The sequence below is a fragment of the Paramormyrops kingsleyae genome, chromosome 19, assembly GCF_048594095.1.
Source record: "Paramormyrops kingsleyae isolate MSU_618 chromosome 19, PKINGS_0.4, whole genome shotgun sequence".
Taxonomy (NCBI): Eukaryota; Metazoa; Chordata; class Actinopteri; order Osteoglossiformes; family Mormyridae; genus Paramormyrops; species Paramormyrops kingsleyae.
In genome coordinates, this window is record NC_132815.1 from 19,539,406 (window position 1) to 19,565,750 (window position 26,345).

Genomic DNA, 26,345 nt, shown 5'->3' on the forward strand with positions numbered 1-26,345 from the left:
TGAACATTATTTACCTTTGCCCTCTAAAGTCTTTCTTGGTACATATGTTGAACTGTAAATGTTCCTGCCTCTAAAATAAAACATTGATTATGTTTGTTCTGGAATGTTTTATTTGGTACATATGCAGTATTGTAGATGCTCCTGCCCTGCCAAACAATGAACATTGTTTACCTTTGTTCTGGAACATTCTCTTGGGTACACGGTCAGTTCCTGCTCTGCTGAACGTTGTTTACTTCCATTCTGGATCACGTTCCCCATTATGGGTATTGTATCTTCTGCTCAGCCCATGATCGCACATCTTTCCTCTTGTCGCAAGGAGAGATAAGCTGAGCCAAAGGAGCTGAAGTCATCCATGCACCAGATGTCCATTTGACAGGAAGCAAAGCCATGTCATGTTTGATGAAGGCTTTGAATGAGCTGAGTGTATGGGAAGGTAACATAGTGAACAACAGGCAGCAGACAGTAATCACACTTTCATTGCATTTTTATGTATCTGTGTGTTATTGTGTGCAAAGGAGTCAGAAATTCAATAATGGTTAGGAAACTGAACCAGACAGGGAGTCAGACGATTGCAGGACAGCCTCGTTTAATGTCAAGAACCCTTTATATTTTTATCTGTTAAACAAATAAAAGAGAGCAAGCCACGTGTGGAAAGTTGCACAAATGTAAAAATGTTGAACTGTGAGCTTAGCAATTCACTGTAGGTAAGGGTGTGTGCCAAACAAACAGGACATGTGATATAATGAGTGTATTTAACCACGCATACATACAAGTGTGTATAATGTATGAGTGTCTCTTAAATGATTTATCTGAATGATAATTAATGGAGTAAAGTACTCATTGCAGGAATGTTTTGGCCAAAACAAGATATACATTACAGCTGTGTCAACAAGATGCAGATAATAGATGGGCATGAATGGGCCTTAGAAAAATTACTCATAATTAGTGGGAAAACAGAATTGCGGGTAAAGTCACCTACTACATTAACAGAATATTTACCTGAATGAGGTGATCGCATTAAATAGCCTCAGGCAAACACATTAATCATTTTTTTTTTTTACTTTTGCAACCCTTTTTTATTGCAACTGGAAGACAATACATCACAGAACCTTTATGATAGGTTTCAGAAAAGTAAAAACAAAAAGAAAACAAAAGAACATAACATTTCTTTTTCGTCATAATAACGGACAAAGTGATATTTACATTTTCTGATGAAGTAGGTTGTCTTTGGCAATATGATTACACATCAAAGAAACACAGAATGCAGGTACACCTCCGTATTGGTAAGCTTCATTGCTCAGAATGGATGGATCCCTTGTAGATGCCGTCGAATGCATTTGTAAATGAAAATGCAAATCGATTCTGGGCTCTCCCCTTTAGTTTCCTTTGCAGAATGTCATTCTCCAACGACAAATGAAAATAACAGTTAACATTTCAAAACAAGTGTAATAATATTAAAACAACAACCCAGATGGAGCTAAACAGATCGGCTTCTCGATGCCTACTTGGCTAGTGGTGCTGCTGTGATAGTGGATTCTTCCTGTACAGCCTTTTTCACGCGGCAGGATGCCGGTGACTCAAACAGGGATGCGGTGAAGAGCCAGGCAGCGAATGACAAGGCCGTGGGCCATATGACCGACGCTCAGGGGCGGGAAGCGACTTTCCGCGGACCCTCCTGAAGGAGTCTGCTTTGTGGCATCATCATGAATGACTCTGCCGGCGGAATGCACACGGCCGGTGAGGAATGGCACGCCCCCCCAGTGGGTGTGGCAGCAAACCGAATGCACCGTGTTAATGGAGAGCTCTTCCTCCTCGGCCCAGTCAAGCTACACGTTTCATCAGGCAGTGAATACATCACTAACGGGCAGGAGAAGCACACATACTATGAGCTCGAATCAACAAGATCTTTTAGCGCGAGTATTTGAACAAAAACAACATGGCCAGCCCAAATATTGCAATAATGTATATATGCCTGTTAGAACATCCCTATCAATGTAAACCTTCCCAAAGTGGCAGTGTTGTGTTTGGTTTATTATTTGTATTTGACTGAAACATCAGAATGAATATTGAGATAGTAGATAAACTGACCTCCTGCCACTTTATTTAAACCCATAACAGGCTAAAGGCTTTGGCACAGAAATAAAACATGTCAAACAGGCTATAGTGCAAACTTATGGGTTAACATAAACATAAACGTGTGCTAATAAGTTTTTTTTTTTTTTTTTTTTAAACATTTTTTTTTTGTTTACAGTGACAGAATTAATGGGACAAATCTAAAGAGGGGTTTCCTTAGCCGAAGTGAGGATGAGTGTAAGAGGACAGTGTTTGGCTGGTACCTGGAAGCATGAGGGAGGTAGAACGTCAGAGACTCTGTAAGGGGGGGACGTGGGAGTTACACTCACTACTAACTTCACCTCAATGATGCCAAACGTTACACGGCCAAGTGTCCGGGAGGGAGGGGGCTTTAGCAGGCTGTCTGGCCCCCGCCTAAGTGGGACACCTTCATATTGCAGAGTGAGTTTCCCAACAGTCATTTTTTTTTTAAGTCCCTGAAATAAAGGTTCACCTTTAAAAGCCCGCCTTAAAATGAATGTGAAAGACACTAAATGAATTAAACAAACATAAAATGAAACAAAAATCTAGGTCTAAGGGCTTAAAAATGAGAGGCAAGGTCATTATTCACTAGGATCTATATTCATATGAAAATAATTCATGCTCCATGCGAAATACATTATTTACCTTACATGAATTTTGGATTTAAAAAACAGTTTTCTCTCCTTTTTTTTCTTTACAGAACTCATGCAACATGAAATGGATAAAAACTCATCTGGTGACATCGTTTCAGTTGACAAAGGAAAATATATCGACCGTGATTTTCTATACAGCGTTATCCTGACTGAATGAAATTGCTTTACTCTGACATGAGGATCGTAAAAATAACGTCATGACGGAAACAAAAATGATGTTCAAAAAGACTCCACAATCTTTCCGCTGTTTGTATCCGTCTTACACTGACAACACAGTTATTTTTTTCTTCTTTGTCTCCCCGTCTTATCTAGAGTTTTGCTGCTAAATGGAGGACATTGTTATTATTATTCATATCTACACCATTGATTCGGTTGCTTATAAACAGCACAGTTGAAGACGTTGACTATTTATTTAACTTTGTTTTTTGCTTGCTGCTTAGTAAGAACTTATGGCTTTAAACTGGCTGGTTTTCCTCGCTATTCACAGAAGACTGGATCTCACTGGTGGCTTCTGGGTGGCCGCGGTTGTCAACGGCTACTCAACTTGCCCCGTGCCCCTGTTCATGGCGTTCTGGAAGTTGGAGTGACCGATTTTGCAACCTCGACCCCTTCCCCTCTGTCCCCACCCTGGGCGTGACCATCATCTGCCCCCCCCCACCCACCCACCACCACCCACCCCCGCAGCCATTAAAAATAGGGAAAATGCTATGGAACTTCGTGTTTTGGAAAATTGAAGACCTGCTTTCCTGTTCGGCCAGTACAAGAGTAGCCATCTCTGATCGCTGCTGCTGAGCATCAGAAAGTAAGATCTGCTATGGCTTCAATCTCCTTAAAACAACAACAACATAAACAACATAAACAACAACAAAAGACAAACGGAAAAAAAACAACCCGCAGGAACTGAAAGGCAGGAAAACAAAGTGATGGTTGGTATTGCCACAAATTATTAAACTTTACCTGATGCCCTAAAGAAACAATATATCTGGATAAGGTGATGCACTCTGCTGCCGTTCCCCCAGCCTCAGTTTTTCAGCGAGTCCCTGTGCTCCTTCTGACCCTTAGCCGTGCGGTTGGTGATATTGTTCAGACAGGCGCGCATGCCGGCCAGGTGTAAGAGCGAACCGGCCGCCTCCTTCATCTCCTCGTCGTCGCTCTCGGGGGGCTTCTCCGTGCGCCTCTTCTTCAGCGGCAGTGTGTCTCCTCTCGGTTTGCCTTTTGTCCAATGAGCTCGCTTCCTGTGCTGGCTCGGCTCGGCTGCCGCGTCCGCCAGCCCCTTCCCAGGCCGGGACCTGCTCTCGTCCTCTTCGGCGTCGCTCCCGGTGCCGTCGCCCGGGCGACCGCCCTCCTCCGCTGGGTCGGACCCGGGCGAGGCGTCCCCGCGAAACTGGGACGATTTGGCGCTGCTGTAGTTGTGGTCCTGCTTGGGGTCGCTGTTGGCCAGTGGGGAGTCGGCGTCACCATCACCGATGTCGTCAGGTGGTCCGCTGTCACCACGCGCCCGGAAACTTCCTGGTACTGACCTGTGCGTGCGATGAGGGAGACACGGTGTCACGTACAGTGATGTCATTAGCATACACTTATCATTTGCACATATGTATTGGGCAGACGTATAAGAATACTCATCTCATACGGCAGACACACAGTGAGCTACCGTAATCTGAAGGAAGGGCTAATTCAGGGAATAAACCGTCCAGCTGTTTAAATCGTCCGACTTGTTAATTGCTTTGGATAAAAGCACATTTCGATCTAAAACTCTCTGGCAGCCTCCTAAAAACACTTAATTAATTTCTAACCCGTAAGAATCTGTCTGTGTTGGGCGTTTCAGCCTTAAACAAGACGCTGATTGAAGTTCACTCCTAAAACACAATCATACCATTTTCAAAATACATCAAACTCTGCTTTTCGCTGTAAATGAGTGCCGGTGAGATAGACCGGCAGGATGAAATGGAGACGAATCATGAAGACGCGTCTAAATGCTTATTTCCTCATTCATCAAGAGACTTCCTGCACCTTTGTTTATACTTAATTCAACATCCAAACTGACATCTTTGTCACAGTTATTTAATTACAGTGTGCAAGCAGACAAATGGCCACCATACACAGATACACAGTGCGTTAATAAACATTACCCATTCCCCGGGGGGGTGCCACATACAGACACACAGTGCGTTAATAAACACTGATCAGCCCTGGGGGGCACCATACACAGATACACAGTGTATTAATAAACAATGTCCCCTACATACATACAGTGTGCTAAACACTGCTCACCCCCAGGGGGCGCCACACACAGATACACAGTGCTTTAATAAACACTGCCCTTTGCTGGGTGGGGGGTTGGGGCACATAAAGACACACAGTGTGTTAATAAACACTGCTCACCCCCAGGGGGCGCCACACACAGATACAGTGTGTCAATACAAACAGCCCTGACCTCATTAGCGCCCTCGTTTGAAGAGGGCAGCGTATGAAGAGAACGCGGTCTCTGCGTCATCTGTGGTTTCAACAGGGGCAAATAGAAATGCTGCCTGAGGCTACATCACCAGTGGGGGGGGGGGGGGGCGTGTGCATGTCATGATTCTGCTGCAGTGGGGGTCACTGTTTAGAAGCACTCCTGTGGGACCTTCATCTGTCTGTACATCCATCCATCCATAACTGCTTATTCTGTACAAGGCTGGAATCTATTCCTGGATGCATGGGGAAAGAGGGAGGTACACCCAGGACGGGATGCCAGTCCATTGTGCTCATGGGAGTTTTACTTACACAAAAATGTTCTGAGGGCAGAAGGAAAAAATATTGGTTCAGAAAGATAACCAATCAGATTGTAGAGGAAGTGAGTCCAAGCAACCAGAGGAGGGAGGACCAACCAATTGGATGTCTTGGTCCCGCCTCCTCTAGTTGCTTGGACCCACCTCCTCTACAATCTGATTGGTTCAGAAAGATAACCAATCATTGTTCCTTCTGCCCTCAAAACATTTTTGTGTAAGTAAATCTCTCATGAGCATCCATTGCAGGGCACTTTAGAGAAAGGGGAAAAAACACACACACAGAGGAGGTGGGATTCAAACCCCCAGGCATGGAGGCATGAGACCACAGTGTTACCAACGGAGCTGCTGTGCTGCCTTATCTCAGGCTCTCAAACCCACGGCACTTCCTGTAAGGGCATAAACCGCTGGCTTTCATTCTAGTCATTAATTGGTTTAATTGGTCCACTGAGCTCTATTTATAGTGCCTGCTATTTACCACCAGAGAAAACACTGCATTTCTCAAGTGGGATCCACAATTGGCCATCAGCTGTATGTTTATGTACCATTTGGAAAAAAGGCCTTTAAGGATGAAGCTGATTCAGCTTCGGGAAGAGGGTGAAGGACAGACCTGCATGCAGATGGCGAGCACTGGGGATCTGAGAGGCGGAGCCAAGCTTCTGGTCTGTCTATTCCAGGATTCACTGAACTGACTCATTCCAGCCCAAGGTCTGGAAATTTATATCAGTCTGGAATCTTCTAGTGTCAACCAGTGCCCCTCACAGGTCTGGCCTGGTAAACATTTCAACAACTTTGGGCCTGTCTGAATCATTAATTGGAAAAGTGCTGGGGCGTGATTCCTGGGGGCTATGCATACATGGCACACGTATGTCGAGTTGCATGCAATGTCCCAGCAGCGTGACCAGCAGTGAAGTTCAACCTCCGCCCACTGGGGGAAGTACCGTGCTGTGGGAACTGGAGCAGTATTCTCACCTGACCGTGGCTGTCCTGCTCCCCAGGGGGTTGATGGGAAGTGCTCTGATTCCAGGGAACAAGCCTGGGCTCATCATCCGAGCTCCGTTCTGGATCACTCCCTGAGGGACTGGGGAGAGGAGACTGGGTCAGGACAGAGGTACAGGAAACACCACGCACACGCACACACACACACACACACACAAATAGACACAAACAGGTATCAATTTACGATTCACTGCTGCTGTTTCAAACCAGCAGGATTCAGTGCTTACATACCATCCCTCTCCCCAATAAAGGGGGGATCCGTTTTCAAACTACTACACCACTGAGAAAACTGAGATTATTTTGCAAAATAATTTCACAATCAGAGAACTCCATTCCTGCATGAGACATACAGAAATGTTTGTGAAGAACAAATGATTGTGAAAGCTGCCACATTTGAGTGCCAGAAATTGTTTATTTTCAAAGGCATTTACGAGGATGGCTCAAAGAAAGCAAAATGAATATCAGCGACCAATCACAATCTGCCCAGGGTAGCACGGCGTACAGGGATCAAACTGACGTGGCTTTCATTTTGCCGATGGTTAGATAACAAACACACAAAAGCGGTGTGATTTTTGTTACTTGTGCTCATTGCTTTCATTCAGTCACCTCCCTCCTCCTACAGTCCCTGCCTACAGCAGCCCATTGAAGGAAGGAGTGTTCAAAAACAAGACGGACACCGGCATATGTAACGTCAAAAACTGCCCGGGAGTGATGCGACTGAGGCTCTGTCAATATTCGTTTTGTTCTCATCACAACGCAGAGCAGATGTATTGATGAAACAGGAGGGAAGATCCACTGTTAACACAGCATGAATTAGGTCAGTCGTCATTGTTCTTTAACAAAAGAAGGCCAAGCACCCAACCTGACCTATATTACAGATAACAACAATGTTTTCCATAAACAGTGTACTATTTTTGTCACATTTCATTTCATCGGTGTGCTTAGAGCAGGCCAGAGCCTAAAGAGTTTAACTTTCCAATAATCGACACAGAAAACTTTGCAAATTTTCAGTCACTGTGTGTGAACCAAGATTGTCTTACCATTCATTACATACAGCTCCGGGGTCAAATCTGACCTCTCATTTCACACTGGAGGTAAAAATTAGAGGCGGCTTAGGCAGCTTCCCATTGGTCAGCTCTCATCCCTGTGTCAGGGTCAAGCTGCACAGATGGTCACAGACAGAGTATCTCAGCTCTGATCTCCTGCTCCTCAGAAAGAATAAGGTCCTTAAATGATATTTAAACTCGCTCCGTCACTTACTCAGTCACTTACTCCCACCCAAAGTGACTTTTTTTATTTTCACAGCTTTTCCTTCTCAGTTTGTGTTGAGTACCTTGCTCAAGTACACGTCAAGGTCCCAGGGGTGAGGTGTTCTGCGTCTGTACCACGGCTCCGTGTCGCTAACTGCTATGCTACTCATTGGCCCATTTCTGTACGCTACAGAGTGTGTAAGTGATGGGCGCCGGGCGACGGTCTCCAAGCCAAGACACCCAGGACGTCTCTCCTGTCAGGGCCTGACAGCCACATCACCATTAACCTTACAGAGAGAATGACGAGCTCTTACTGCATTACAGAACATGATCACCAGTTGTAACCAACTGTGTGTAAATAGTCTGCAGTTGACAGGGTCAGGTTATAGTATTTACTCAGAGACTTTAATTGGTACACAAGAGTCTTTCATTGACAGCCTGTTTCTCACGTGGCAATATTATGAACTACTTGTCTTGCATCTTTTAGCAGAAATATTTTCCTCTTTGCTCGTTGAAGCCTGACACAGATCACACTGGCGAGGATGTTGTAACCCACAGCGACACTCTCAGTTTACTATAATCAAGACTCGCTGCAATGTTAAAATTGACCTGTTTTCCAAAAAGTCGCAGTAATTGCAGACCAAAATATGCACTGTACTGCACTGTATTATAGCTCATGAGAACCTCTTGTGGCAGAAAGCAGTTATTTTCAGTGACATTCTGATTTCAAATTGTGTGTAAGTGTTGAAATGTGGCTGAATTTCTAAAATAACGCGTGAGAGTATAAATGTGAGCGTGTAAGATGGTGCGCGAGCCGACTAGCTCTACGTCTCAGGGGCTGAGGTCTCAGTCCCACTGGCCCTCTCCTGCGACTGGGACTCTCAGTCCCACTGGCCCTCTCCTGCGACTGGGACTCTCAGTCCCACTGGCCCTCTCCTGCGACTGGGACTCTCAGTCCCACTGGCCCTCTCCTGCGACTGGGACTCTCAGTCCCACTGGGCCTCTCCTGCGACTGGGACTCTCAGTCCCACTGGCCCTCTCCTGCGACTGGGGCAGCACGTTTTGTCAGAGGAAACCTGAGAGCATTTCGGTCCGTTACGTTTGCACAATCGAGCGCGACACTCTGGGGGTCTCCGACCCCCCGGTCCCTCCATCAGCTCCATCAGCTGAACTTGGGCCCCCAGAGAGCCAAAGACTATCAACAGGGAGCTGGGGGCTTCCAGACTGCACTTCAGTGAGCCTCTGCGTGTGTGTGTGTGTGTGTGTGTGTGTGCTGGAGAATGACGGCTCAGAGTTTTTAAAACCGCGGCTATAAAAAGCTACCTTTATACTGGAGCTCCTGGCTCAACACACATTCCATCTGTTCGGCTCACTGTCTCTGCTCCCTTTGCCATAAAAATCATACAGCAGAATGAAATTACGACCAGCGTGGGGCAGAATGACTAAACATACAAGGCACCCCTATTCTAATACTTGATTTCTTGGGGCAAAGGCAAAATAATATCAGAGTGGTGTCTTTTTCACAAACGGAATATGTTTTCATAAAGGATAGTATCCTTTTATAAAAAATGTATTACAGAAAGAAGCGTATTGCCATATAAAGTACCATAATAGGATTTTTATTCGCGGAAAATTCCATAATTTTAAAAAGAACAGTCATTCTGAACCAACTCACAAAACGTCGCTAACCCGTGGAAAACTGCAAACCATGATTTATTCATCAGCTGTTTGTTGTTTAAATCCTTTATGCCATTCAAAGCCTGCTCCCTTTCTCACATCTTTTGTTCCATTAGTCTGTCGCCTTCATCTCAGTCTGGAGAACACCCCCCCCCCCCCCCCCCACCCGCGTGATCACGGCGTCGAGGAAAGCAGCTAAATAAAACTTCACCAAACCTGGTAGGTGTCCATGTAAGTGAATTTCTGGGACAACACTGGTTATAACCCAGCTAATAACATAACATCTTATGAAGAATAAAAGCAAAAATCCTATAAACTTGTGAACAAATCAGGCATCAGATAATTGACTGATAGAATCTAACTTCCCCCGTTCTGGGTCTCTGTAAATTGAAACGTGTTTTATTTTTAACGACAGAACTTTGGGCTTGAGTGATGAAGACGGGGGCAGCCAGGTCCGGATGTGCTCAGGATGACCTTGTCACTGGTCCGTCCAGGCCCCAAAAAGCGAGACACGGGGCGGATTAATGGAGACGCATATCCCGCGTGATCGGCCTCTGAAGAAACAGGTGTAAATCAGGCCTGCTGGATCCCGCGTGATCGGCCTCTGAAGAAACAGGTGTAAATCAGGCCTGCTGGCCTGCCAAGGCAGAGGACTGGTCCAAGAACAAAGTGAACGCCATGGAAAATGCCGGCCCCGTCCAAATTCTCTCCCCCCAAATTCTGGCAAGCACTCCCTCATGGCACCCAATGGATGATTCCAGAAAACAAGCTGCTCAGGACAGACCCTGTAACTCCTCCCCAGGTCTCTGCACCCCACCGGTGGCCCAGGACAACAGAAGCTGTTGCTTGGACAGGATGAACTAGAAGACCTTTCCTGAATCACAGCAGCCAGCTATATTCCTGCAGGTTACCACGAGTCACAGCAGCCAGCTATATTCCTGCAGGTTACCACGAGTCACAGCAGCCAGCTATATTCCTGCAGGTTACCACGAGTCACAGCAGCCAGCTATATTCCTGCAGGTTACCACGAGTCACAGCAGCCAGCTATATTCCTGCAGGTTACCACGAGTCACAGCAGCCAGCTATATTCCTAAAGGTTACCACGAGTCACAGCAGTCAGTAGTCTTTGCCATCTAAGTTACCACGAGTCACAGCAGCCAGCTAACACACCTATCCATGTTACCACGAGTCACAGCAGCCAGCCGTCTTTCTAGTCCACGTTACCACAAATCGCAGCAGCAAGCCACCTTCTCCAATCCCTAGCAGCCAGCCTCCTTCCCCACCCGTCATAGCAGACAGATTCCCGGACTGTGCGGCAACAAGAACTCTAAAGTGAGAATGCCTTTTAAATGAGGAAAGATTCTGCTTTCTGCACTCCCTATTCCAGAGCCTGGCCTTTCATCTCCATTTTTAGTATGAATAAATGCTGGCTCTCCACCAGGGCCTCTTAAGAGAAAGCAGGCCCTGATTTCACAGTCCGCACTGAGGCCAGAATACATGTTAAATCAACAGAGAAGGGAGTGAGGGATTGTGCTGAATCTGCCTACTTCTGGGCAGGGGAGGGGCAAAGCGCCTGCCTGGAAGGGGCCCCTGAGACCAGCCTGGGGCCCGGGGCCTGGGACTAACTGCTCCCGGCAAAAGTCCCAGGGCACAGAGTTGTTGGTGGGTTGGGGGGGGGGGGCGCCACAAAATCATTCCACATTTCTTAGGACAATTTGGGTGAGAACCTAAATCAGGGGCCCCTCTCGTTATTGGCCCCCTCGTTAATGGAGTAAACACACGAGCAAATGGAGCACGGCTGCTTTTATAAGGCCACGGACGAGCTTTCAGCTTGGTTCCACAGACGCTGCGTCATGATTCATACTCCCGGAGAGGATCGTCGACCCGGACGGCTGGAAAAACTGAGGCGGCCCAGGAAGCCCAGTCAGCAAGAGGTCACTGGGGGACAGAGCTGGGGTCTAATGGGGTATACCGAAAATATGACATCACCTCCATGGAGGAAGCTCGTGCCAGTGAAGCAGGTCCAGACGGAAAGCACTCTTCACTTTCCCCATACTTCTCATCATACTTTCCACATGATCCGTTTCATGGATTTAAACATATGGCCATTTCCTGGAATTGTGCTGTAAATTACCTTTATATTGACTAAGCAAATTACTGGAGCCACCCCAGTGTATATTATTCACCAGCTTCCATCTTCTTTATTATACTGCTGCATGTTGTCCATGTGTAATACGTGTTACCTAAATAGAGTTTCTTCTTAAGGTGTCCACTAGCCTTATTCAGGTTTCCACTGTAGATTCCTACTGTAGATTCCTGTAATGGAAACAGCAAACGGAGGTTTTGTGGGAGGATGTACACATATCAGCTTGTGGGACAGCATGAAGGTACTAGGACATCACTCATACTCTCCCATCTAGGCTGTGAATGATATTTTTATTTTTTTCCTGTGAAACAAAATCATCTAAAGAATTGGTATTGACCTTCAGGATGACCTGCCTTATGAGTGACTGACTGTTTTTCCCAATTTACTGACTCATACCCCCAAGTTAATGATGCTCTCCAGGTTGATCTCTTCTTTCTCCTCATGTACTGACCAATACTGTGTAGATTGATCTCTCCATTTTTCACCGTTTCTCCCGATTCTGTGACTGATACTCTGTAGATTCATTTCTTTATTCTTCACTGTTTCTCTTGATGTACTGATTAGTACTCTGTAAATTGGTCTCTTCATTCTTCACTGTTTCTTGTCACATACTGACTGATACTCGATAGACTGATCTCTCAATTCTTCACATGTATTGACTGATACTCTGTAGCATGTACTCTGTTCCTGGCTGTTTCTTCCCATCCACCGAGTGATACTTCCCAGACTGATCGCCCAGTTTGATGTACCCCATACTCCATTTTTAAAGGTGCTTTTCCACTGCTCCAGATACCATACTTTTGGTACTTCAAAAAAGTACCAAAACTACGGAACGTCTTGTGCTGGTTTTTCACTAGTGTAAAACTGGTTCTGGCAGTGAATGACATTATCACAAAGTGAGGCACAGTATTTTGTACAGAATTTGAAAAATGCTATAGTATATAGGGCTGGGTGATATGCAATATCAACACCAACATCGCATGTTATCCACATGCAATTCTTATAGCTGGGTTGCAATCAGGTTTTTTCATACTGTCTGGGTATTATAGTGTGATGGGGTTTAAATTTTGTTAAAACATTTGTACTCTGTCATAGGAAACAAAACTTTGCAAGCTTTGCAATTTTAATGATGGTTCCTTTTCAAGATTATAGTATACATCTAAGAAATCAGTATAAAATTGACCACCACTTCTTTCGCTTGAGCTCTGCATGTGCTCTCCGAGCCAATAATAATCATTTTCATCTTTGCTGTTTAAATCATTCCTAGATGGGTTTGTGAAAAATTAATTTATCTTGAACTCTTTGAACTTTATAAATATCACAGTATTTATTGCAACAAAATCACATCATGATATTTGAAATTTTTCCCATATCGCGTAGCCCTAGTGTATTTGCAGCAGAACACATGTGTCTCTTCATTTGTCTACACATCCATTAGTAACTTTTTATTTTTTTTTACTTCTTTAATTGTCGTTTTTTGAGTTTATAACTACACTTTTTCAGGATGGTAGATATGTTTTGTTTTTGAAAGGCAAGTTATTTGCATAGCCAATCGACAACAAACATGTTTGCGAATACCGCCCCGGAGTACTGAAAAAGTACCCCAGAGATTTGGTACTGGCACCTGACTGGAAATTACTGGAAAAGGGAAAGTACCGAATTTTCTGTAGAGAAAAATGATGCCTGGTGCAGTGGAAAAGCACTCTAATAGGAGCCTGAATCAGACCTTCATCACTCTTACTTCAGATTACTTTGACTGACACTCTACCTTTGTCCAAAAGTCTCCGTACTAACAGCTTCATGGCCTGATCTCCCCATTGTCACCGCTTGTCTGATAGCGCTCCCATGTTTTCCATCACCCCCTCCCCCAGCCCCACCTATCCCAGGGCCTAGATACCAACTGTTATTCTGTTACCAGGTCTGATTGAAGGTATCTGGCTTTCTGTCTCCATCCCCACCTCAGCTAGGCTTGCTGTTGCCATGGCAACAGCCGCGTACCGCTCATCTCGGAGAGATGGATCCTGAACCGCTGGGGTAAGGCGGGAGATGTTCTCCCTGTATAATGCCAGATCCAATAAGGGACAGCCGCTCCAATGGGGGCTCGGGGGATCCAACGGCAACAGCATGCCTCCTCGGCTCTCTGTCCCGGCCCAGCCCGGCTCTGCTTCATATGGCACCAATGGCGTGGAGGCAGCCTGAGGTGAGCCTGTTCTTTGGGGTGGGGCGGGGGGCATGTCTTTGGGGTGGGGCGGGGGGCATGTCTTTGTCTGAGGATGCAGCCACTGACCAGCTTACACAAGTCCAGGCCAGGATGAGAAACATAAATTTCATGTAATACACTATTTCAAAGCACCTTGCAATTGTTAACATTTTTTACTGAACTTACTGGAAGTTCAAAATGATGTTCAGGGGAGTGACAGCCTCCGGTTTGTAGAACTGGTGTCATTTAGGACCTGTTCCTCTGCCTCAGCTACTCGATGACCGCTGGCTGTTCTGAGTAAAAACAAGCCCACTGGCCAGAGACTGGTCCCATGTCCTTTAAAATACACTTTACTTCCATCCCAAAAACACAATGACTGAAGGGGCATGTGGGGGGGATTAGTTTTTGTCTATTGTTCTGCCAGGAAAAGCTGAGATTTTGGACAGATCTTCCTTCATGAAGCTCAGGTGATCTTTGGGCACCTCTCAGGTCTGCTGTGCTGCAGATCACCCTCCCACAAGCAGCTTCTTCCGACGGAGAGCGGGGAGACCCTTGCGGATGCTCCTCGTCAGTGAGCGCGTTTCAAATATGGCCGGGCCGGACAGCGGACCTGGCTGCCCTGTCGCTCCACATCCCGGCACTGACGGATGGCCGACGAAAGCGGGGTCGATCGATGGCCTCGGGGTGGAAGGAGAGGCGCAACGAACCCACGGGCCATACATCATCTGCACGTGTGCAGCGTTTACGCCTCCAGGCCCCCACTGCCCCCCCCCCCCGTTGGATTTATGGCGAACTTAACCCGGAAAACACCGCCGAGCAGCACCATGCAGAGATTTCAATTTGCAGTACAAGACACCCACGCGCTCATTTCACGGAGGGAAAAAGGAGGAAAGAAAATCAATAGTGACGGCAGACTCTCCCTCTCGCAGGCATCTGTACAAGCCTGAGTGCATCCCGTGCTCCTCGTCAGCAGGCTGCTGATGTCTCTCCTTTCTTCTCTCCTCTTCCTCTCTCAAAGCTTTATTGAGAGGCACATGCATCTTCAGCTGAGCCCCTACAGGGACCCTCCCACTCCCCAGAGCTCCATACTGCAGGTAAGTGCCGGGAATCACTGTTTTTCAACACGCTAATATGGCCAAAACGCTAGCTGGCAGTTTCCTGTGCGTGTGCCACATCGTTTTCCTATCTCAGTGTTTCTGCGTCTCAGATGAGAGACGTCTTATGGGCCGTGAGCAGGACTTGTTGGGATCTCCAAAGTGTGCCCTGGGATCTTGGAAGACATTCCATGTCAAGATTTGTCACTAGGGGCAAATGAACCCTCCTCGCAGAAGGAAGACTCTTGGTCCTCGTTCTCGTGAAGCCTAGCCAGTGGGGGGGGGGGGATGTGATATGGCTGCACCTCTCGCACAAGGGAAGGGTGAGCCATGGAGAGGCGCTCAAGCTAGACCTTCTCTACCTTGAAAAGCACTCTGGGTAATAAAAAAAATGGTGGAAAATAAAACACATACACACACAGACAGAGGCCCCCGATGGCTCTTGGTGGAAAAGCGACCATGAAATGCATCCTCGGCTAAAGAAGATGAGGTCACAGACGAGGCAATATCACCATCTCCTCTGTCTCCCGTTCATTCTATTTTGTTTCATCCCCAGGAATCAGTGGGAAAATGAAGAAATGAAACAAATGAATAAATAAACAGCAATATAGAGGAGCAGTTTCTCTTTGTGATTATTACTGGCTGCCAGGTGAAGGTGGGACCACAGATGGACCGTGAACCGTCGCCTGGGACCATAGCTGCCTCATTAGCCGGGCGCTTCACAGATTACCCCAGCCGAATTACCCCCCCCATTCTGATGGCTGTTGCGTATGCTGCAACATGCTCTCCTGGAGGGTCATGCCAACAGCGGATTTCCTGACCAGCTGCACATAGTCCGGTCCGGATAATGTGCGGTCACAGGAGGCTCTGAGCAAAGTGAATAATTAGACCGGGGCAGCCGTGGCAACACCAGAACCACGGTGAGAGACCAAAACACCAGAGGCGAGGAGAACTGTAGCCAGTGGTGCAAATGTCTGGTACAGAAAGTGAAAATCCAGACCAAGATTTTGTTTCAACCAACCAGTTGAGTACTCTGTGACTCTTCACACTCAACTGGTTTGTTGAAACAAAATCATGGTCTGGATTTTCACTTTCTGTACTTGAACTTTCTACCTCTACTTGTGAGAGACGGCAAAACGGCCCCCAGGTGTCCCTCTAGCAAAGCAGTGGCTGGCCTTGAGGACAAGAGGCCCAATGGGATCGCTCTAGCGTTACTCTAAATGTCACATTAAGATGGCGGCGGCCTCACCTGCACTGCGGCCCGGACAGCCGCCTTTGTGAGTAATACAGTTAAATACCACGCAGCCAAAAACCCGCACGACTACTCAATACACCTGGCTGACAGAACAATCAGTATCTGCTTCGCAAGGTTCCACCGAAATACATAAATTACAGTGATGTATAAATGCAGTTTAATTAATACCAGCTGCCCACAGTGGCTGCCTGGGGATCTGCCTTTTGCAGTAATTAATCACCCCCGATAGCTACATTTAAGAACCAAACTTTTACCCGCTGTCTGACGGCGTGTATGAAAAGGATGAAAAGGTGGGGGGAGAGTTTGACCTAAACTCCATTTGAAGAATCCCGAAGACCTGACAAGCGGGGAGCAGAATTCACACCGAGCTGCGGCCTCGGGGACGGCCGGGAGTTCAGCATGCAGCCAAAAACAGACTGAAGGGGGCTCCTGGGTGCAAATTGGGCACAGTTGCCGCCCTAGAAAGCTTTGTTTTGTCGGGTGTGGGAGATGGCAACGTGCCGTCTCCTGTTTCAGACCCCTTCTGATTTATCCCAGTATTCATCAGACAGCCGGGCCGCTTTCCAGCAGCGCCGGGTAAATATCCCCCAGCTTATTATCCCGAATGGAGCCGGAGCGGCACCGAGACGCTAGTGACACTTCAAAGTGCTCTGCACCACCGGGCGACACTTCCTGAATTTATACGGGTGCTCTCTCCCGGAATGAGGGGGAGGACGAGAGGGAGGATGACGCGGACATTAATATTAATCCTGCGCCTCTCTGTGTGTTCAGTGCCTGTCAGTGTTATTGTTGGACTCATTCATTTATATAATTATATAAATGCGAGGCCAGCGGCTGGCTTTGGAAAGCGTCCACCAGTGCATTCAGCGGGAGGCAGGGGAGGGAGACAGGGAAAATGCAGTGGGGGTGCGGATCAGACGCGGACTGGCGGTCTGTGCCTCCCGGTGTCACAGGCACCCCCCAGGAATGGCAAGCCGCTAACTGTCCACCACACTGGCACGTGCCCTGCCTGCCACTCCCATGAGCCACAGTGACACTGCCACCTGACTCCTCGCCGTGCGCGGGCTGCCCTGACACCTTCTGGGTGGCCCGAGAGGCCACAGATGACATAACCAGCACCCAAAGCACAGCTTCACGTTTCAGCCATTTCAGCTTGAGAAGATCACAAACAACACCTCAGAAAGGCAATAAACAGTTAATGCTGTGTTTCACTTACTGAGGTTTCACTGTTATTTTCAGCCTGAAACTGCTACTTACTCGCAGCCCTGTGTGACTGAGCCGGATAATGCGGTCATGTGGCCCTGGCGGCCTCAGAGAAGGGAGCCGCCCTCCCTGGGGAGGGGCGGTTATGACAGGTTGTATTATCCCACGCCTGTCCCATATGACCGGGCCACTCCAGCCCCATGCAGTTCTCTGCACATCCGATGCTGCGCTCCATTTTCTTAAGTACTGTTCGACACAGGAAGCAGGTGGAATAATATCACTGCCCCCCCCCCCCCCAAAGATCCTGACTAGGAAGCCTCCCCAAGCAGGCCTTCAGCTAATTAGACCCCGCCAGTCAGTCCTCCGCCTCGCCCCAGGGCACAGAGCTCTGCTGAGCCCACCCCCCCCAGGTGGGTACGCAGTCAGGACTGACTCGTCTGCCTCGACAAATCACCGCATCCTCCGTGGTCTAATCAGTGAAAGTGGGAAAAGGCCATGGTGAAGGATGCATTTGATGGAGAGAAGATAGGAAAAATGATTCATATTCCAGGGCAGGAGGCGATTGCTTTTCAGGATGGCAGGACGCACGTCTCCCCAAATCACATCCCACATGCTGGAACAGGACCAGTGGCAGAGGGGTCTGCAAATCGGCCCGTCTCCTCCTGCGGCTCTCTATTGCCTCCTGTGGGAGAGACCTGCCTTGTTAATTCCCTGGAAGGCCGCCGGTTCGAGCCTGGCTTCGGCAGAATGGTCACATCTGTTGGCCCTTGAGCGAGGCCCTTTAACCCCCAGCTCCATGGGCGCCGCTGCAGGTGGCTGCCCTTCGCTGCCAAGCTCACTCGCCCCTACATATGTGTCTGTATGTCATGGAGAGCCAGACGGAGTAGGTGAAAAGAGAATTTCCTCACAAGGAATCAATACAGTGTGTATATATATATATATATATATATATATATATATATATATATATATATATATATATATATATTTTTTTTTTTTTAAATAAGCCTGTGTATATTATTCTATCAGACGAAAGCCACAATTTCACTTGTGGTGAAAGAAAGAGGCTGTTTGGGGCCCTGCTGTGGCAGAGGGGAGAGCCGAGCAGGAGACTGAGTCCCTCACAGACCCACGCCAGAAGGCTGTGCGCTCCAATCCCAGAGTCACCTCCAAAGTGATCCGCCAGTGAATAATCTCACTTAGGCCCTATATATTCAGGAAACATCAGTTTAATAATAAAAGTTAATTAACTGCTAGTCGCTCTGAATGACTATTACCCAACTAAAGGAGGGCTAACAAATTGAATATAAAATGTACTTCATTATTTCTAATTACTTCTGAAAGCCATTTTCTCATCAATCCCTGCCAAGTGAAAGACATTTTATTCTCTTTGTTGTGACTGCATAACACAGTCTATGTACGTCTGTTAACCGGTTTATCCAAGTCCTGAGATTAAAGGTATCAAATAACACATGAAGTCACATTGTAAGAAAACTCCATGCGCCACCCTCCCGTCCCAGACCGAGCAGCCGCTGTGCCGGCATCTTCCAGCATTTTCCGGCGAACAAACACCTCCCAGCTGCTTCGTCAGCTTCACTCTGCAAATAATAAAGCAAGTCGTCTGCTGATGTCTAAAGCCCCCTGAATAAGCCACAGGATGCTTGTTTGCCAAACGTCTCTGTCAACAGTAGAAGAGCTTATTAACTTGTGTCTCAGAGCTTTTATGTAAATATTAAGCACCCGACTGGTTGACATTACAGAGTATACAATGAAGGTCTGATTGCCTTTTGTGGGGAAAGTCCCATCATGGTAGAAGGAGCTGATTGGCCAATGCCGTCGAGTCTCGGGAAATAACAGGCAGATCGCCACTGGTTTGAGAGGAAACTCCCGTCATCTCGACACCACTCAGAGGGTCTCCACTCCAGCCGCTCTTCTGTGCCCTTAAGTGGGTCTGAAGGGGCGTGGAGGAGAAGCAAGTGGACCCATCTGACACCATTCCCCGCAACGCTAATGACACCCCGCAGCCAGACTGCCAGGCCTCAAGACGCGGCGTCTTAGTCCGTCCTGCATGTGATTATGGCCAATGGGCATGACGAGCCCTTAGTTTGGTGAATTGGCAATTACTGCCATAAAGGACTCTGTGAGAGCGCTCTTCCATGCTCAGGCCATGGACACGTACGTATACAGATAGGCACACAGGAGCACCACTGACTGGCAGCATTCATCAGTAATTAAAGGGTTAAAAAAAAAAAAGGACTTGAAAAGTAATAATAAAAAACTCAATTACATGAAATGCAACCATGCTGCACCTATAACACTTCCCAAATGTACTTGAATCTACCCTCTTTTTCACTCCAACAAGGCAATCAATCCAATGAGGGTCATCTGGACGTCCACTGGCACAGGACTTGCCGTAAATCACCAGGGTAACGAGGGGGCTCACCGCTACTCTGCCGGCTGCCAGCCACCCTGCTGGAGCCTCCCTGCTAATGTAAGAACTGTGATGTTCTTGGGATGTAACAGGGTCAAACACAGCCTGGTCCCTGGGCAGTACTTTCTCACTTTATATCCCTTTGTCATCATATAAACTGGGAGAGAACATGAGCTGTAAGCCTGAACTGCAGCTTGCACACAGCGGCGGTGGGCTGGGGCACTGAGAGCGGGGTACCGGGCTAAATCTGAGCAGCTGTCTCATCCAGCAGTTAATGCTATTTACGCTGGAAAGCAGGCCTCTTTTTTTTTTTGGGGGGGGGGGGGGGGGTTACATCAGCCGTGTCCTGTAAATTTCATCACTACTTACAAAAACACACTTCCACTCCAAATGAAATACCACAGATATAGAAATATCATTATTAGAAGCAATGGTCAAAATGATTATCCATATTTACATTTTAATCATATTAATATTAATAATAATAATAATATAATGCCCCATGTCAATGACCAGGACAAACAGCTAGATCGATGGATTAGGTATAACACAGACAATTGTACTATTACTGTTGCGGTAGGAGCAACAGCACGAATATCATTCCTACAGAAAATATTCTTATTTGTCTATATTTCACCCCCCAGAAACCTTCCCATACAAGGAAATAGAACATAAGACCGGCTGTATTTATTCTGGAAGATCCCACTGGCGCGATAAACTCGAAAAAATCGCCCCCAGAGAGACACAGGAGCAGCTGACTGCCTCACTCTCATAGCTGACGGTAATTCAGGCTGGTCGCCGACCACACCGACCGCCGCTGGCAGCGATGTCGTCCGCAGGAGTGATGCCTTCCGAAGGTCTGAGGAGGGCTGGAACTTACCGGAAACCATTTTCCCCTGGTGCCCTCCCTCTCCTCAGACACTCACTCACTCACTATTACCACTACGGCTGGTGCATTTCTGCCCGCTTTGGAGAAAGCGGAGACACGGATAACACCTTTCTCACCATTCCCTCCTCAGTGCTCAGTGCTCCTACTCGTTTACCACATTGGACTGAACAGTCCCCTGCCACCATACAAAAGCTCTCCTGAACTTCAGCTGACTGATATACCCACACACATTTTAACTGGGGGGGGCGGGGGCGGTGGTGGATCCGAGGTGCAGGGATTTCAGGGCCGCTGGGGTTGCCCTGGGGGGTGGGAGATGGGTTTGATATTTATTATCTGTACTTTGTTTTGTATCTGTTGTAATCAAAATGTGTTAATTAAAACTTATTTATACACACACACACACACACACACACACACACACACGTATATATATGCACGCACACGCACACACACACACACACACACATATATGTATGTACAAACAAGTTTTTAACACGTTTTGTTGTATATATATAAAAATTGGATGATGCCATGTACCTGAGTTTTTCAATGGCTAAGAAGCTGACTAAAGAGGTGTGACTATGGCAGGTAGCTGCTACAGAACAGCCCTAAGATTCCGTCCACCTCTGTGGGAGCCACAAGGGCATCTTGGGGGGGAACATGGAATGGTATGATAAAGAAGAGGAGGGAGAGGTCAGCAGCCTCAAGAACTTCAGTGGCGGGGAGTCGTGCTGCGTCCAGGCTGGTGCTCCTTCACCGCTGTCCTGCGTCTCCCCCGAGACGTGACGGCCTTAAAGGCCGGGGGCCTGTCTGCCGTCCTGCTGCTCATCAAGGGTTTCTCTTTGCTCTCTGGGTCACACTGAAGCGCTCGCAGTAACGGGAGCCCCCAACAAAGAGAGGCGCATAAAAGTGAATGAATGGCCTGATGGTGGCGCCGCTGCGCACAAAGCCCCGTACCCTCATTGTCACAGGCCGGCGTCCCCGGCGATTGTCTGGCAGCCAGAGAAACCGTGGGGTCACCGCCTTCTTTTACGCAAGGTGCAGCGGCACTGACTTCTGCCTGCAGCCACGTGTCTCCACATATCAATGAACCTGGTAATCCACAGCTGTGTGTGTGTGTGCGTGTGTGTGTGTCTGCGTGTGTGTGCGGGGGGGGGGGGGGTGACTTTGGACTGCAAGCCAGACTGCATTTGTGGGATAAAGGGAAAGAACAGAAGAAGGACAAGCCAGAAGGGTAAAGAGGCAGGATATAAAGAGAGAGAGAGAAACAAGGTGCTGGGTGAGAGAAGGAGAGAGACAGGGTGAAAGGGGAGAGAGACAGGAGGGAAGGATAAAGAGAGAGAGAGAGAGAGAGAGAGAGAGAGAGCGGATGCAAGTGGGGAGGGGCAGCAAAAGGAGTCACTTGAAGGATCTCCAGTTGCATCTGAGCTGGAGGTGCACTAATTGGAGGGGAGGCCTCACACACCATTTCCTGGGCTATTACCCCTGTGACAGAACACAGGTGCAGACCCTCCACGCTACGTCACATCCCCACTCAGCAGGATGTACGGCCCCGGTTTGCCCACGCACTACAGCTGTGGTGGAACGGCAATCTAACCTTCAACTGCCTTTCGGGCCTGTGTGTGTCAGTGTGCTGTGTGTGTGTCAGTGTGTGTATAAGGTGGGTGCTAGAGGGGAAGTCACTGCTCTCCCCGTCAAGCTGTCTGTGGTGTTTGTTTTGGGTCCCGCGAGCCGTCACCAAGAAGCCGCATCACGCACACTGTCAAACAGGAGCGCTCGTCTTCTCTCTGCTCTCCTCCATATTTTTTTCAAACTCGATAGGTGTGAGATAAGTGACGGCTGGATTTATCAAATCCCCCCTGGGGCTAGGGCTCCGTCCCGCTCCTTTTCTGCAGAGCCGGTGAGCTGGCAAAAGCTGAGAGCATGAGGACCACGACTAACAACGTCTAGGCTTCAAAAGAGAGTGGAGAGAACATGACGAAAAAAGAAAATGCAAAGCAACATGATTCAAAGTCAATGGAACAGTCTGTTCAGACAGAAGTGCGTGTGCTTTATTTTACCCAGACTTACTGCTTGCTAAAAATAAAACTGTAAACAATCAAGCTTTTTTGCGTAAATGGTAAGACGACCAAGTGCTTCCTATTATGACCACGCTTTCATTCATGCTACAGGAAACCGTCAAAGTAGAGGGTGCAGATCTGACTGACTGACAGTCCACAAGAGGCTGCCATTGGAAAGCTCTCTAAATGAAGGTGCTCACCTGTGGGCCACTTACAGACAGATGTGGAGCCACTGTCTGCCCCTGAACGTGACTCAGCCCCTGAGATCCGGTGGTACCACCAGGGCTCTGCTGCCGCTGTAGATTATGGCGCGGAGCTCCCACCTGTTTACATTGCTGATTTTCAGATAAACCACCCAGGGCGAGCGGGGATTCAGACCAGACAGTGAAGGACTTATTTAAAGTCCATCGCCAGGAGGGCTGATGGTGCCCCTTCGGGGGAATCCCAGTAAACATCCGGCTGTATAAACACAAATCTCTGTCAAGTTGCTCAGGATGAAACCATATACAAAGCAAACATGACGCATGGGTACATTTAAACCTGTGGGCCTCCGCGTGCCATGTTCACAGTGACAGCTGCAATAACGTGGCTAAGCGGAGGACAGCCACCCAAACTTACCCAGCTAACCCAACCAAGCTATGAATCTGTGCCTTCCGCTGCCTATGGACTCTGTGCTGTTACTCTCTACTCTCCGTCTATCGGCACTGGAATGGGATGACGGCGCCTCCTTAGCAAGACACACCTCCCCGACCCCCAAGCACACCGTTCACCCTCAGCGTGAGCTGGAGGCCTGGGAATGTGGACAGTCTGGTCAGGTGACTACAGAACAATGCCCGTGTCTGTGTGTGAGCCCCCACCGCTATGTCTCAGACGGGAAACTGGGAGTGCTGGCCGGGGGGTGGGTGGGGGTGGTGGGGAAGAAATTCCACCCGATCATAGTAGGAAAAGAAGATGGAAAGAGAAAAGGGAAAAGGCAAAAACAGATCAGGGTGCCTGTGCCAAAATCCAAAAATATGCTAGAAGCTAAAAGGAAAGGCCTACTTGGGATTTGGAGCACGTCTTGTAAAGGAGGACAAACAGAGAAAGCACCCACTCGGGGGGGGGGGGGGTCGCTAAATACCCCGTTCTCCTTCCTCGGAGAAGACGAAAAAAAACAGAAGATGACTTACGTGGCGAGCATATGCTAATGAATGGGAGATGTGTGACATAGACAGCGAGGAGATAGGAGAAGGGGGTGCCAGCAGGTGGGGGGCACAGACAGGGAGGAGATAGGAGAAGGGGGTGCCAGCAGGTGGGGGGCACAGACAGGGGGGAGATAGGAGAAGGGGGTGCCAGCAGGTGGGGGGCACAGACAGGGGGGAGATAGGAGAAGGGGGTGCCAGCAGGTGGGGGGCACAGACAGGGGGGAGATAGGAGAAGGGGGTGCCAGCAGGTGGGGGGCACAGACAGGGGGGAGATAGGAGAAGGGGGTGCCAGCAGGTGGGGGGCACAGACAGGGGGGAGATAGGAGAAGGGGGTGCCAGCAGGTGGGGGGCACAGACAGGGGGGAGATAGGAGAAGGGGGTGCCAGCAGGTGGGGGGCACAGACAGGGAGGAGATAGGAGAAGGGGGTGTCAGCAGGTGGGGGGCACAGACAGGGGGGAGATAGGAGAAGGGGGTGTCAGCAGGTGGGGGGCACAGACAGGGAGGAGATAGGAGAAGGGGGTGCCAGCAGGTGGGGGGCACAGACAGGGAGGAGATAGGAGAAGGGGGTGCCAGCAGGTGGGGGGCACAGACAGGGAGGAGATAGGAGAAGGGGGTGCCAGCAGGTGGGGGGCACAGACAGGGAGGAGATAGGAGAAGGGGGTGCCAGCAGGTGGGGGGCACAGACAGGGAGGAGATAGGAGAAGGGGGTGCCAGCAGGTGGGGGGCACAGCAGGCACGCGGCGGCTGGCAGTACGCTACCTTGCAGGAGGACTCCTCCGTTTTTTCTGAAGAAAGGGCTCCCTGGCCAAAGACACGGGCTTGACATGCTGAGAGAGAAGGGGGGGGAGGGGGGGGGGCGCTGTCAGTTACTAGAAAATCACATGATATCAACATACCTATCCTCACAACAGCAGCTTTCATCCAGCTGGTGTAGTTCCACACTCCACCTACCCTCCACACACATTAACGTCCTCCCAGCCCCCACGTCCTCCTTAGCTACGCTACCCGCGGCCCCGTGTGAACCCCTGGGGAATCCATACACCGAAGTCCTCCGAGTTCAAGAGCGACCTCTGATAATGGACATTTGCTAGCGTTTGATCCGGTACAACCATTCAGAGGCCAATTAGCGGCCAATTACAGGCACAGCACATGAGACGAGAGCAGAGCCCCGAGCTCAAAGAGAGCCGGTCATCCCTGCTTTCCACCTGTGGATGCGGGAAGCTCTCATCTCCTGTGTCGAAGTGTTTTTAGCTGAATTACTGACTCTCCTATCATTTCCAGCCACTGCTGTCACTGTTCATTTTACAGCTGGGCTGCACAACTACCAGCATGTAATATCAGCATGACTGGCCCTTTGAAGCTTTCTAAGAGACGTCAGAGTGCATATGCAGATAAAGTAGGAACGGAGCCTTTACAACAGTCAGGTGACCTTTCCAGCAGCAATGGCCAACCAAGCATTTCCCCTGGGTTTGCAGTTCAAAGCTGTCACCGCTTTGATCCAAGGGCTACGTCGCCTGCAAGCCTGAGCTGTACCCGGGTTATCCGTCCAGTTACTGAACACTAATGTGTTTTTGACCGGCCAGCCTGGGGCTCTAGTGAGTCAGGAGGGAAGAGAGACCCAACCTGTCAATCAAGCCCCCACTTTATTTGACCAGCCTGAAACATCTTTTTATTTTTTATATTTAGAGCACGCTGCTAGTTAGAATTCATTGCCTTGGACCTGCAGACATGATCAGCCATCTACAGAGCGACTCCCAGTCTTGTTAAAAATAACTAGTGCGATCTGCAGCTCTCAGGACCCCGAGACACGGCGGCAGTCTGAGCATCTAATCAAACGATCCTCGCGAGGAGTGAATAAAATCTGGACGAGCCTCCAGTGGAAAACTGGGCTGATTTCTTTTTCTGGCCAGTCGGGATTCAGCCAAACAGCACGACTCATCCACAGAAAGGCGTCGATTTCTTTCCCGCTATCCTCGAGTCCCTACTGGCTTCCCGCATAGTCCAGCCTTTGTTTCCCAAGGTGTTAAATACCACTGCATATGCCACTCTGCGGGCCAGACGGCGCTGTGTATTCCAAACGCACATATGTTTGGCCTCACATTACAGCAGAGATATGTGTTGCTAAGGGCAACGCATGTTTGTGACAAAATACCTTGTCTTTTTATAACTGTTAGAGGGAACTGAAAGGGAATTTTAAAAAAACAGTGACTTTGTCTTCTCAGCACTTCGACATGCACGCACGCACACTCACACACACGCACTCACACACACACACACGCACACACACACACACACACACACATATAATAAAACAAAACAGGGATTAAGTAAAACTACAGCCAGGCACATTACCAGTCAAGCACAATTCACAAAAGCCTTTGGGTGTCGAGGTGAATGATAGCTCCAGTGGGTTCTCTGAAACTTATCCAGAGAAGCAAAATTAA

The 26,345-nt window shown here is 48.5% G+C and overlaps 1 protein-coding gene across 2 annotated transcripts in view; it reads right to left on the bottom strand.

Annotated features, from left to right (window-relative positions):
- Positions 1-3,424: 3,424 nt before the first annotated feature.
- Positions 3,425-26,345, bottom strand: part of LOC111841766 (forkhead box protein N3-like) — a 61,849-nt gene continuing 38,928 nt past the window's right edge. Inside the window, exons 4-6 of one of the 2 annotated variants that reach the window (XM_023807744.2) lie at positions 24,661-24,728; positions 6,485-6,593; positions 3,425-4,267 (exon numbers count right to left, since the gene is read on the bottom strand). In XM_023807744.2, coding sequence (XP_023663512.1) covers positions 3,769-4,267; positions 6,485-6,593; positions 24,661-24,728 — 676 coding nt within the window. In that variant the 3' untranslated portion in view covers positions 3,425-3,768. The remainder of the gene's footprint in view (positions 4,268-6,484; positions 6,594-24,660; positions 24,729-26,345) is intronic. The other variant, XM_072702661.1, reaches the window with a different exon arrangement.